Raw genomic sequence first — 14,730 nt, 5'->3', positions numbered from 1 at the left:
TAACCAAAACAAAACGATTCTTAAGTTTCAGGTGATTATACACTCAAAAAAACATGGATATGAATATCAAATTACATTTCTGCTCATAGTTTGAAATGCTAGACACTGGTTCTTAAGCCCCAGTATTAAATGTATGAAAAACTATATCCCTATAAAAAATGGCAATAAGAGACAGAACAACACAAGTTTGAAATGCTGATGTATAGAAAGTATATCACTTAAGAGATATTTTGATATTACTTGCAACACCTCAATCTGTTCAGATAATTGACATTGAGTTATATCGACAACAACAGTTTCTGAGCTTGTTTGACCCAATACTGATCAATCACATCTGTAAACATTACGGGCCGACCTTTACTCATCCCATGAAAGCACAGCGGTCTTAGATTATGTTCAAAATTGTAAATTTCCCCGCTGCGGGACTAATAAAGGATTATCTTATCTTATCTTAATTGACTTTGTAGTGTTGAAAACACATGATATTTCTTCTGTTTGCTTGTAGTGGCCTTGTCATTACAGAGCACAAGTGTACACATATGTTTATATAATCTTTATATATATATGATATGATACTTATTTACAAAAGCACATTCAACACTGTATTTACATATTATCTTATTGAAGGCACAAGACACATAAGCAAAACTGTGCATCAAGGTAAAGTATATTTGAAGGAAAACGTTTCCACAACAAGAAGCAGTTGAGACTTCCATTTTTCTGGAAAGTAGAAAAAAACAAAGAGGACCTTTTTTCAAGCTTTGATGTATCTTTATGATACATCAGTGAAGTGCAAAGTACGTTTAGATGTACACCTACCTGTACATCTTGACATGCTAAAAATAAGGGAGGAGAGTGGTTTGACCAGTACAAGTTGCCAGGTCCTGATCTCTGAAAACAACTGCCTGGATAAACCTCAGTGGGCAAGATAGATAAGTAAAAAGAGCATACTCAGTCTAACATTCTGTGTGTTAATAATATAAAAGAAAGAGTGTTATCAACTGCACAGAAGCTGCAATTCAGTTGAGTTGTAACTCAATGCAGGCGCTACCGTCTCTGTCCCACCCAGAGCATCCTGCCCTCTGATCTTCAGGTTGACAGACTTGATCTTCCAGCTGTTGTTTTCCATTGGGGAGCGGATGAGGCCAAATATTTGCTCAAAAATGCCCAGACAGGCTTTGTGTCTGTGGATGGTCCCAGCTACAGCCACCAGAACCAGGCCATGGGGGGAGGCCAGCGTCCTGAGGCCGTGAGGCTGCATATTGGGACTGAGGATGAGGTGCTCTTCCCTGGTCAAGGCTATGAGACGGAGGCTAACCAGTTCAGCCCCCAGAAAATCCTCCATCTGTTCGTTGTCAGCTCTGAAAAAGAGGGACACCGCTCTGTCATCACAGTTTAGCTTGGGGTCATTTTCACCAAGTTAATCGTAACTATTTTAAAACAAAGGTCAAGTTCAAGCCCATATGTGTAGAATTTTCATGTTCTTATCCCATCTTTCAAATTATTCTGACTGCATTTTTGTTTGACGATTGGTGCAACCAAGTCCTTCCCCAGATACAAAACTAAGGCAAACAAAGAGAAGCTAATAATAATAATAATAATAATAATAATAATAATAATAATAATAATAATCAATCCTTTATTAGTCCCACAATGGGGAAATTACAATTCTCTGCATTCAACCCATCCCGGAGGAGCAGTGGGCTGCTAAGAAGCGCCCGGGGAGCAACTTGGGGTTAGGTGTCGTGCTCAAGGACACCTCGGCATGTTGACTGGAGAGGGGTTCGAACCACCAACCTTGCGGTTACGGGACGAGCGCTCCACCTCGTGTGCCACAGCCGCCGCCCCAACAACCACACATCACCAGCAGCTTCATTTAAATCCCTTTACTGTTGATAACATTCTTACCTGGAAACGAGGCGTAGCTTCACATCTGGCCAGAAGTGTTGCGGTCCCCAGTCCTGAGGCGGCTGGCCCAGCGAGGGGTTGTGACTGTTTAATAACTGGAAGAACCACTGGCAGAACTGCTGGCCAAGTACCAGGGGGTCAAAGCCCACCTCAGCCTTCACCTCTGTGGACACTGTCCCCGTGGTCGGCCTCTGTCTGGTCTCATCCGTCTGTCCTGGAATGCTTTCGTCAACCACAGCCTTAGAGAAATGACACATTATTGGTAAACTCAAATACATTGCCAAATTATGCCTTGATTACTTTTTAATAGACCTGTTTCAATAAGGCCAGGTCAAGCCCTACACCCCCGCCCGACCACTTCGCTCTGCTGCCTCGGGGCGACTGGCTGCCCCGTCGCTCAGAGGTCCCTGCGGCCGATCGACCCGGTCACAGCTTTTTCTGTCCTGGCCCCTCAGTGGTGGAATGAACTCCCCACTGACGTCAGGACAGCAGAGTCGCTGCCCATCTTTAGGCGCAGGCTGAAAACTCACCTCTTCAAGAAGTACTACCCTGAGCCTTCCTCTTAGCACTTATTGTATTCGTATTAGTTTGTTGCACTTATTGTATTCGTATTAGTTTGTTGCACTTATTGTATTCATATTAGTTTGTTGCACTTATTGTATTCGTATTAAGTCTGTTGCACTTGTGTATTCTTTTGCTTTGTTTGCACTTTTTTCTATACTTTTGCTCTGGTTTATGCTCTTAGATGCTTGTTTAAGAAAGGAGGTGCACTTATGACTTCTGGTGACTAGTAGTTCTCTTGAATACCTATGTTGAATACACTTATTGTAAGTGGCTTTGGATAAAAGCGTCTGCTAAATGACTGTAATGTAATGTAATGTAATAACAAATGCTGTCAAAAGCTGATTATTGACACCTAAATGGTACCTCCAAATAATCAACCATGTCAACATATACCAGATGGCTGATCTGACCTCCTGTCCATACCTTTCCCGAAGACCAAAGCTCCAGGGTCCTTTTCACCAGCTGGTGTTTCTCGCTGTTGGGGGGCATCACCACACCCTCTTTGGCCAGGTACTTGAATATGAGGTCACGATTAACCTTCTTCCTCTTCAGGAGCTCCTCAGCATGTTTAGTGAAGGACAGGATCGTTTCTCTGGCCTCTATACAAACAGATGAACACAGTATATCCTTATGGGGGAGGTGGAATTATGCACATGTGTTATAATTAATCAAACGTTGAAGTTAACAGTATACTATTTAACTGGTGAAGATGAAAGCATACAATACCTGCAACATTTTCCACAACTATCAGTTTATTCGTCACTGTGTCACTAAGTGAGAGTAAGTCTCCTTTTGACATTGAGTTTAGTATCTTGTTACATCCAGCGCGCTGTGTTTCTGACAGGCCTGACATCTTCCACACCTTCGTTCCAGAGATCTTCCATTTGTGTCCTACTATAAATGTGTCCGTGTAGGAACATGTTTCAGCGGGAATACATTCCGCGCTAAACCTATATCCGGCAAGACGTGAAGCTGCGTTCACGGCTGTAGGAATTAATGGTTGCCTCAGGATGGGGATATTTCATGACTTTTAATAATACATTATTTGTAACGAACAAGCTACAGACATTTACTGTCACCTTTTCAGGGATTCAATGATCATGTATTGTTATTCTGCAACTCAGAGTCAACAGCCACAAATTAGTTTATTCAAATAATAATAACAATAATAATAATAATATATACAGTACCAGTCAAATTTGGACACACCTTATCAATCAATAAAAAATAAAAATAAATAGAAATATATGAATATATATATTCTCTGTCCAAACTTTTGACTGGTACTATATATATATGGAATTATGTAGTACCAGTCAAAAGTTTGGACACACCTTCTCATTCAACTACTTTGAAGAATCTAAAATATAAAACATATTCTGGTTTGTTGAGCATTTTTTTGTTTACCACATAATTCCATATGTGTTTCTTCATAGTTTGGATGTCTTCAATATTAATCTACAATGTAGAAAAAAAAAATAATAATATAGAAAAACCATTGAATGAGAAAATGTGTCCAAACCTTTGACTGGTAGGTGTGTCCAAATATTTTGATATATATATATATATATATATATATATATATATATATATATATATATGGAATTATGTGGTAAACAAACAAATGCTCAACAAACCAGAATATGTTTTATATTTTACATTCTTCAAAGTAGTTGAATGAGAAGGTGTGTCCAAACTTTTGACTGGTACTACAAAGTAGTTGAATGATATATATACTGGTACTACATATATATATATATATATATATATATATATATGTAGTACCAGTCAAAATATAATATATATATATATATATAGAGAGAGAAAATGTGTCCAAACTTTTGACTGGTACTGTATATATATATATATATATATATATATATATATATATATATATATATATATATATATATAATAAGCAGCAAAGGGGAGTTTACAGAGGGGATAATAATGATTGTGCTTTGTAATGGTAATAGATAGATTACTATATATGACTTACAGTAAGGGGCGTTTACGAGGAGCGCTTGAATGCATCATAAGACAAGACCGCTAGCGCCGTTCACATCCCACTAGCATGCGCAGTGATGATGAGGACGACCTGCCAGTGCAGCTGGGTAATTCACCTGCAAGACAAGCGTCATAAACCAGCTCTTCATTAACAGCTATGTTTAATCAACAGGACTGAGCGGAGCAGCTGTGGGGTTTGATATTGCAACGTTGCTGTTGAGCTGAGCAGAGGGAGTGCATCGCTGAAAGGTGACGTACTGTTGTCATCTGCAGACATATCCATAGTGGCTTGTTTACGCCATTATATAGTGCAGCTTGTGCATAGGGCAACGTTGTATCCAGCTAGTGATTGATTTAAGTTATTGCAACAATTATACAATGTTATTCCCCCTGCAGAACTTCATATACAAACCTTTGGGAATGTAACTTTTTATATTCCTCATAAGATAAGTGCATATAACCTTACTGTGACGTATGCATTCTGACTTTTAACAATCTCCTGATATATTGGCTTGGTTTATCTGCAGCCATCCATCATTACAATTAAAACATTTTTTTTTATTTAATACTGACTTGCATAGGAATATAATTGCAAGAAGAAAACAGTAACATATTAAACCAATTGTAAAATTAAAATGTGAAGTCAGTGCTTTTTAATTGTAATATCATACAGTACCAGTCAAAAGTTTGGACACACCTTCTCATTCAATGGTTTTTCTTTATTTTTATTTTTTTCTACATTGTAGATTAACATTGAAGACATCCAAACTATGAAGGAACACATATGGAATTATGTGGTAAACAAACAAATGCTCAACAAACCAGAATATGTTTTATATTTTAGATTCTTCAAAGTAGTTGATTGAGAGGTGTGTCCAAACTTTTGACTGGTACTACATATATATATATATATATATATATATACCATATCAAATAGTATTATAGAGCATTTATTTATATATATACAGTACCAGTCAAAAGTTTGGACACACCTTCTCATTCAATGGTTTTTCTTTCTTTTTTTTTATTTTTTTAAATTTTCTACATTGTAGATTAACATTGAAGACATCCAAACTATGAAGGAACACATATGGAATTATGTGGTAAACAAACAAATGCTCAACAAACCAGAATATGTTTTATATTTTAGATTCTTCAAAGTAGTTCAATGAGAAACGTTTGACTGGTGCTGTATATGGAACGGGCTGCAGGAACTACAACAAAATAGTTGAGTAACCAGGACAACCTTGTACCTTGCCCTGTTGTCGCAAACATAAACATGAGGTGTGGTTTGATTTATCCCCTTCTTCATGACTAATATTGACTGACTGCTGGCGTTAAGCTGTGACACCATGAGTCATGTGCCAACTTCATACAAAATCACTTACTAGAATTTCACATAGTTGAAATCCACATGCCACCTGATTTCAACACCAGGAAATGTGCAATGAGCTGACAGGAACCAGTTATTTCCCAATCAGGCAAAAAATAGTTCCTCAACTCTTAATAATTACCCGTCTATAAGTTATAAAGGACTAAGATATTGCTGGTTTAACTCCCTCAACTTGCCTACTATAAGATGGCATTCAAAGTACAGAATGTTTAAGAACTTAGTTCCTTCAGCGTTATGCAAAAGCCTTTGGAGAATGTTATCCTTCCTCAGGGCACACAGAGCAGATATGAATCAAACCCACGACGCTTCCGCATAACTGCAATCAGCTAATCCGACAAACAGTTTCACCATTGTGTGTGTGAAGGAAATAGAAAACAGTTCCCCTTTTAGGTAGTTAATAATTAAAGACCAGAGATATTTAAGCGTTAGCATGTGGCAGATCTCGTCAAATGAGGGGTTTGGAATAAATCAAAAATTTTAAACCACAGATTTCACTCATCAACTGTCCCAGAAAAAATCATGTGTGTCTATACAAAACCTTAATCTCACATGTATGCAAATAAACGTACGTGTATGCATGCATGAATATACAACACGTACAGTATGCACTTACACATCTAGACTACACACATACAAAGCTTAATATTTCTCTCTTTAAGATCAACATAACTTGCAAAAATCAGAAATAGAACAAGCTCAGCCATTTTTTTCCCCGGACAGCTAAAGCATAAAACTCTTTTCCCTCTTGACTTCTCGTTATTGCTGCAGATGGAGGAGTTCAAGAGCAGTACTCTGGGCCGGGTAACGGTCTACTCTATCCAGGGCTGCCCACACTGTGTGCAGGCTAAAGCCACCCTTGGACGTTTGGGAGTCCCGGTATGTGATGTGGATGTTGGAAGGCATCCAGAGCTAAGAGCCCGGGTGAAGGAGCTGACAGGACGCAGCTCAGTGCCTCAAATCTTCTTCAACAATATTCATGTCGGGGGCAACGACGACCTACAGAAACTGGTGAGAAGGAGTGGAAAAACACCTAAAGATACTACTTCCTCATTTGAACACTAGCAAACTTAGTGTAATGTATATTTTTTGAACGGTGTAAAAACAAAAAATCTAATTGCATGCACTATTATTCAAAAAATTGTTTTTCCTCAAATTTAATGTATATACCTGTGTGTGTGTGTGTGTGTGTGTGTGTGTGTGTGTGTGTGTGTGTGTGTGTGTGTGTGTGTGTGTGTGTGTGTGTGTGTGTGACAATGGAAATAACGTTTAAGCATGTTATTGATCTGCTTCACTCCTTCAGGCTCCTGAGGAGCTTCAAAGGTTGGTGAATCTGGTCATGAAAGAGCCTCTTCCAGCAGATGCTCCACCACTACCAGAGGAGAATCCACCAGAGGACATGGCTGGGGAGAGAGATGGAGGTGAGGGATTTACTGATCCGACACAAAGTAGAACGTTTTTGCTTTTTCCAGATCACTTGGAAACAGAGAATTCTGTAATCGGTGAGGAAATTTGGTGCTGAAAAAGACCTGATTCTGCAGTCTTTGATGCCTTAACCATTTTCTTAATGGACTGTTCATGGTTTGTTTTTATCATTTACAGTGTTTTTTCAGGTGGATTATCTGCTTAATGTTTAGGGTTTATCAGTTTCGGATTGGTTTAGTCTGCTTAAAAATGGGTTGTCAACTGGTGAAAGGAACACACTGAAGGGCAAACTTGTGAGGCATTGGCTTTGATGAACTTTACCTTTATGATAAAACTAATGCTTACATGTGCATGGTGGTAACAGCAGATAGTACCTCATCATATGTGATTATTCATTTCCCTTCTGTGCAAACAAGGACTAACCAAAGGGGCGTGTACGACGCCTTTTGTGGCTATTAAGATATTAATTCAGCGTTGCTAACAAATACTAAATCTATTCCTTCATATTTTACATCATTATGCCCCCTCGGCAGCCTTGGTTATAACCTTCCTGATACCACATTTGACGTGGTTTCAGCAGTACTGGCCACCTTTTGGCTGCTATGAGGTGCAATGTTAATGTGGTAAACACACGCACAAAGTTGTCAATCAAACATTTGGATTCAATGCTGTTTTGTCACAATTTATATTAAAATAAATGCACACACTAAAGATTTTGCCATGTTGAACAGCATTTGTATTATCTTTGACATCCCTTAAACATGTAATATGTTAAAATGGAAACCAAATTAATGTTACTTTCCAGTAATTTTTGCTCATGAATTAAGCAATTTGTTGCTTGCTCCTTCTAGAAAATATGTGAATTAGCAATGCTGAATAAGGAGTAGCTATGACCTGTCTTAATTCAGGTGCTTCCTTTTCCACCAACCAAATATGTTTTTTGCACACATGCTGCACTGCACATATTCTTTCATGCTGGTATGAACATGTGTATTTTTGTGTGTGTGTGTGTTTGTACACGTGTGGCTTGGCATATTCCTGCCCTCACAGAGTTTATGTGTGAGAAAGATGAGTTGGCAGACCTGGTAGGGGACCTCAAACATGGCAGTGTGATTGGCAATCATAGGAGGGGACTCACAATGTACAAAAAGAGCTTCTCATGTGATCAACTGGTTGACTGGCTGCAGAAAGAGAAGGGCATGGGTAAGTAAGGCCGTGGACCTGAAGTGAAACGGGTTTTCAGTGTCAACATACAGAGTAAAGTCAAATCCAGATCCGTCAACTCTTGACTGTTGCCGTGTGTGTGCTAGCCAGGGCCGAGGCCTGTAATACTGGCCAGGCGTTGTTGCAGAAGAAGTACATGGTCATTGTCCGTGGCTGTGGGCAGCAGGATTGCAGTTTTGGAGAAGGGAAAGACACACTGTACAGGCTGCTGGAGGACGACCCTCATTCAGCCCTCAACGCAGGACAGACCGCATCCTGCATTCCCATCCAGGGTAGGTCAGGACCGGATCAGGCTTTGGGACATACATGCATTACATTCCAGGTTCATGTTGCCTGGTGTCCCCCAACGCTCTCTAACCTCCTGTCCTTTCTACGCTGCTGGCTTGGTACATGATGAGCCTTTTGGGTTTGCTTTGGGTTTGTGTATTATGTCAGTGAGCTTAATGCTGGGAAGAACTGAAGTAGGGCTTCATGATATATCTGTTATATGGCCTCTGATGTAAGAAACGTATATCATTACATCAGTACCAATAGCCTTCTGTATGAGGGCTATGATGCAGTTTGAGCATAAAAGTCAATGCTTCAACTTGGAAGTATCTGTATTAAAAAAAAAAAAAAAAAAAATTGCTGTGTTTTATAATATTTTGGTGATTTCAGTTCTGTGATTCGCTAATAAAATATGTCAGAACCCTGAAAACTGAATTGATTCTTATAGCAAATGAAGAAAAGGCCTGAAAATATATATCACTGAAGCCCTGTTTCAAAACCATGTTTCCTTTTCTGCAGGTTTGGTGTCATCCTTTGACAGATTAATTCCTTTCTTAAACGTTTCTTGTTCTGTGGTGGTAAGACGTATTGCCTGGCTCTGTATTGTATTTCTACCTGAATGTTGCACACCTTTTAGAGGCTAACTAACAAAGCTAATCCATGTTGTGCACTACAGAGGTGATTATAATCTCTGCTTCTCTAAGTGTCAGTGTTGTTATGCTTGGCTGTTTTTTTTTTTCTCTCTTGGAGTTATCAGCAATGCTCTCTTTTCTCACAGGTATTTTTTTTCTAATAACAATGTCATTTGTACAACATCAAGGTTAGCCTGAACTTTATGCAGTTTGTTAATTTTTTTTTCCATGGGTTTATTTCACAGCTACTTTAAATATGCTCTTCTGGGGCTATGCTAACAAAGTTGCTCTGAACATTCAGATATTGGTTTTGGTTAAACTCACCAGAAAATACTGTTGAACTTGTCAAACATTAACCATCTTTCTCTCTCTTCCTCAGCTGCTGAACTCTCTTTGCTTGTACGGGAGTTGATTCTGAAATTGTTCTCTGATCATCTCTCTGCTGATGGCAAGGTAATGTCCTCATAAACTCACGGCCTCTGTGTGTTCATCTTTATGTTTGGTTGTTGTTTTTTACTACACGATCTCACTGTACATTAGTATGCCTTAACTAAAGAACAATATGGGTCTGCGTTGTTCTTGTTCCCACAGTCTGTGGACTACAAGGGCATGTCGGGGAACCCTGCCTTTGAGCGTTACTGTGAGCTAGCCATTCAGCTACAGAGGGTGGAGCTGCTTTCGCTGAGTCGGGAGGAGAAGCTGGCCTTCTTCATCAACATCTACAATGCCTTGGTCATCCATGGGTACCTACGCCTGGGGGCCCCAACCAACATGTGGCAAAGATACAGAGTAGGCTGCACTAATAATCCCGTCCTAACAATATTCCATAGAGTCCCAGTAGAGTTTTGTGACGGGTGTTCTTGGACCCCTTAAGGCTGTAAGCTGCATTTCCTGGTTTCTTTATGTACAGCAGTTGTGCATTATCAGAAAAGGTGTCTTTAAGAAAGATCATTAAACTTGTTTGGTAATACTTGTGCTGCAAAAAGTATGTAAAGAAAACAATAATGCTCGGATGATATTTCTATATTGAAGCTGAGGATAGCCATTTTTGGTGCAGATTTACATTAATTACTGAAAACATTATTTTACATCCAGATTGTAATATAAAGATGAAGCATTTTTTACGTAGTGGCATGAATAGTCGTGTTATCTTATTTTTTTGTTGGTCTTTTGATTCAGTCATATGTACTGAAGCAGGAATGGATGATATTGCATTAAAAATATTTTTTTCGTGTCCCATTCATAGTTCTTCAACTACGTGAGCTACCTGATTGGAGGAGAAGTGTTCACATTGCAGGACATTGAGAATGGAGTCCTGAGAGGGAACAGAAAAGGTGTCGCACAGCTTCTGAGGCCCTTCTCCAAAACGGACCCACGACTACAAGTACAAAGACATTCTGTTAAATCACAGCTGAACATTTCACCAATGACACTTGGATGCAAAATAAGTAATGTAATGTTGAATTCCAATTCCCTCGTTGTCCCCTAGGTGGCCCTTCCAGATGCTGAGCCCCTCATTCACTTTGCCTTGAACTGTGGAGCAAAGGGCTGCCCACCAATTAAAACATACACACCACAGGTAAGCAGATTTCAGAAACACTTCTGGGGTATATGTTGGGTATCTACAACATATCTGGTAAATATTAGAAGGCGGAATGGTCAGAAATAACTTCTGGTCTACTCAACCCTATCAGGACATTGACAGCCAGCTCCGCATAGCAGCAGAGGCCTTCTTGGAGAACGACGACGCCTGTTTGGTGGATTCTGGGAAAAGAGAAGTGCGACTCAGTCAGATATTCAAGTGGTACAAAGCTGACTTTGGAGGAACTGATGAAAAGGTAGTTTTGACTCCCGATTACTAACCTTGTGGTCTTATTGACAGACTTAACAGCCGTGGTGAAAGAGGTATTCAGATCTTTAACTTAAAGTAAAAGTGGCAATGCTACGATGTAAAGATACTGTTACAAGTAAAAGTCCTGCATTCATTTATATTTATAAATATACCTGTGCAAAAAGTAAAAGTACCCATTATACAGAATGTCCCATTTAAGAATGATGTATATTATATTACTGGATTATGATAAGCAGCATTACTGTGTAAATCACTTAAGGTTGTAGCTGGTAAAGTCGGGGCTGATTTCATTACTTAATATACAGCTTTACCTATATATATATATATTTCTTGATTTAGATTTTATATTATAATCTGAATGTGCAAAGTGATTAGCAACTGAAATGATCAAATAAATTATATTATGTGCCTCCATATTGTGGGTGAGCCGATGTAGAAATGATCCTAAAATTTAAATATTTAATAACAACTTTTGAGATACTTTAATTAAGGCCAGTACGTGACTTAATCTACTTCACGTCACAGTCCATGATTAAACATTACTGTCCACTGGTGGAATCAGACGGTGATGTGAAAATACTAATCACCTTCCTAACGACAGTCAACCCAACCTTGAAGCTCACTGTGTGTTTTCTCTTGGGCCTTTACTCTCTTGTAGCTGCTGAACTGGGTGGTGGAACACATGGGTGACTCTCCGAAGAAGACCAGCCTGCAGGGGGTCCTTTCTGCTGGGAAGACCAAAGTCAGCTTCCTCCCTTACGACTGGAGCAGCAACAGTTCCCACTGAGCATGCACACACACACACACACACACACACATGCATTCACGTCCAGCTATATGCTATGTCTCTCTGCATCTGTCTGCTTTCTACTGAGCTGCATCTTCTTAAAAAAACAGGTCGGTGATGACGCCGATGTGCTTCCCAAATGCAATCCACTGGTCCTCAACCATGCGAATGGTTCTTATGCAAAACAAAATGTAAGTCCAAGTGGTGAGAGGGGCACATTTGCACTGTACCATCGAATCACACTTCTGCTTTAAGGTCTCACTGTAAGGACCTACACACTTTGTTTGGAAGTTGTATACGACTTGTACATTTAACTTTTATTGGTTTGAAGTCACAGCAGAGAGCCTTCAGTGATCAAATTGCACACTTTGTACCGCAGCAGCATAACTAATAGGATGAGAAACACATTAATCATATTATTGCCTCCTTTAAATAATGTCCCATGTAAAATGTCAAAGTCTGAACATTTCCCAAAATTATTTTAGATTAAATTAACACAGAGCTAACCGATGGAAATCTTTCTACTAATTATAACAACAATCATCGCTATGGCTTCCATGATCTGCAGTCCTAATCTTTAACCACTATGTCAACAACTCAGGGGTCCTGGATTATCGTGATCTTCTCAGTCCAACACAACACTCGTTGAGCATACAGTGGGGGAAATAATTATTTGATCCCTTGCCGATTTTGTAAGTTTGCCCACTGACAAAGAAATGAACGATCTACTTGGTGGAGAAACCGTTGTTGGCAAGCACAGAGGTCAGACGCTTCTTGTAGTTGGTCACCAGGTTTGCGCACATCTCAGGAGGGATTTTGGTCCACTCCTCTTTGTGTGAGGCTGTCGCTTGGCAACCCTAAACTTCAGCTCCCTCCACAGATTTTCTATGGGATTAAGGTCCGGAGACTGGCTGGGCCACTCCATGACCTTAATGTGCTTCTTCTTGAGCCACTCCTTTGTCGCCTTGGCCGTATGTTTTGGGTCATTGTCGTGCTGGAAGACCCATCCACGACCCATTTTCAGTGTCCTGGCTGAGGGAAGGAGGTTGTCGCCCAAGATGTCACGGTACATGGCCCCGTCCATCCTCCCCTCGATGCGGTGAAGTCGTCCTGTCCCCTTAGCAGAGAAACACCCCCAAAGCATAATGTTTCCACCTCCATGCTTGACGGTGGGGATGGTGTTCTTGGGGGTTATAATCAGCATTTCTCTTCCTCCAAACACGGCGAGTCGAGTTGATGCCAAATAGCTCGATTTTGGTCTCATCTGACCACACCTTCTCCCAAGCCTTCTCTGAATCATTCAGGTGTTCTTTGGCAAACTTCAGACGGGCCTGTACATGTGCCTTCTTGAGCAGGGGGACCTTGCGGGCGCTGCAGGATTTTAATCCATTACGGCGTAGTGTGTTACCAATGGTTTTCTTGGTGACTGTGGTCCCAGCTGTCTTGAGATCATTAACAAGTTCCTCCCGTGTAGTTCTGGGCTGATCCCTAACCTTTCTCATGATCATCGATACCCCACGAGGCGAGATCTTGCGTGGAGCCCCAGACCGAGGGCGATTGATGGTCATTTTGTGTTTCTTCCATTTCCGAATAATCGCACCAACAGTTGTCTCCTTCTCACCAAGCTGCTTTCCGATGGTCTTGTAGCCCATTCCAGCCTTGTGCAGGTCTACAAGCTTTTCCCTGACGTCCTTAGACAGCTCTTTGGTCTTGCCCATGGTGGAGAAGTTGGAATCTGATTGATTGATTGATTGATTGATTGATTCTGTGGACAGGTGTCTTTTATACAGGTAACGAGTTGAGATTCAGAGTACTTTCTTAAAGTGAAAGGACTAATCTAACCGGTCTGTGGGAGCCAGAATTCTTGCTGGTTGGTAGGGGCTCAAATACTTATTTCACTCAATCAAATGCAACTTTTATATAATGTGATTTTCTGGATATTTTTTTTTATATTCTGTCTCTCACTGTTAAAATAAACCTACCATAACAATTATAGATCGTTCATTTCTTTGTCAGTGGGCAAACTTACAAAATCGGCAAGGGATCAAATAATTATTTCCCCCGCTGTATATTCAGAGCAGATGGAGAAGGTACAAACACACTGCCTAGACAAGCCATATCGAAACCCTTCGGACTTATAAACCTACTCATTCTTGTTTAGCGGGCTGCAGATTCTCCACAAAGCTAGTCCTTCATTTTAACCCGCAGATGTAAACAAGCTGATGTTGTCTTCTACAGGGAAAGGAAAATAATAGCTGTAGCAGTTTTTACACTTAATGCAAATGGAACATTAATTTATCATCCAACGCCCTGGACAGTAAATACTAAAAAAAAAAAAAAGGCGGATTTAAAGATTATTAAAGAAATGAATGATTTTAGGAAGATTCATTTGCTTTTCTAATCATCTATGAGCCAGGTATCAAGCTCTTTTTAATAGGACAAACACAATGTGGTTAGTCGTATCAGTTTTAATTTCTAACTCCTAGTGATCTTTTGTTTCTTTCCACCTTTATGTGAACCTCACTAGTTGTGAATCCCTCTTTTTGATCCAGGTCTTCCATTTTTAAAGCTGAAAAAGTGCTACTGATGTTTTGTAAAAAAAAAAAAAAAAATATAGGAATATTTTTAATTATCAACATTTTTAGCAAAACTATATCCCTGAGACTTTGCATGT

The 14,730-nt window shown here is 39.8% G+C and overlaps 2 protein-coding genes across 3 annotated transcripts; one reads left to right on the top strand and one right to left on the bottom strand.

Moving 5' to 3' along the window:
* Positions 1-601: 601 nt before the first annotated feature.
* On the bottom strand, positions 602-3,384 carry c16h3orf38 (chromosome 16 C3orf38 homolog). Its single transcript, XM_054615744.1, has 4 exons — positions 3,199-3,384; positions 2,896-3,071; positions 1,909-2,147; positions 602-1,361 (listed from the first exon to the last, which is right to left on the bottom strand). The coding sequence occupies exons 1-4, from the start codon at positions 3,323-3,325 to the stop codon at positions 998-1,000; spliced, it is 906 nt and encodes a 301-aa protein (XP_054471719.1). The 5' UTR covers positions 3,326-3,384; the 3' UTR covers positions 602-997.
* Positions 3,385-4,549: 1,165 nt separating this feature from the next.
* zgc:152951 (uncharacterized protein LOC569013 homolog) lies at positions 4,550-12,068 on the top strand. 2 transcript variants are annotated; one of them, XM_054615895.1, is made up of 11 exons: positions 4,550-4,728; positions 6,641-6,880; positions 7,173-7,290; positions 8,345-8,497; positions 8,605-8,790; positions 9,797-9,870; positions 10,009-10,206; positions 10,664-10,801; positions 10,907-10,996; positions 11,112-11,255; positions 11,928-12,068. In XM_054615895.1, the coding sequence occupies exons 2-11, from the start codon at positions 6,641-6,643 to the stop codon at positions 12,054-12,056; spliced, it is 1,470 nt and encodes a 489-aa protein (XP_054471870.1). In that variant the 5' UTR covers positions 4,550-4,728; the 3' UTR covers positions 12,057-12,068. The 2 variants fall into 2 exon arrangements, with proteins under 2 accessions (XP_054471870.1, XP_054471872.1); XM_054615897.1 differs by lacking the exons at positions 8,345-8,497; positions 8,605-8,790.
* The last annotated feature ends 2,662 nt before the right edge of the window (positions 12,069-14,730 follow it).

Source organism: Anoplopoma fimbria, chromosome 16, assembly GCF_027596085.1.
Source record: "Anoplopoma fimbria isolate UVic2021 breed Golden Eagle Sablefish chromosome 16, Afim_UVic_2022, whole genome shotgun sequence".
NCBI lineage: Eukaryota > Metazoa > Chordata > Actinopteri > Perciformes > Anoplopomatidae > Anoplopoma > Anoplopoma fimbria.
This window is presented reverse-complemented; position numbering and strand designations above follow the sequence as displayed.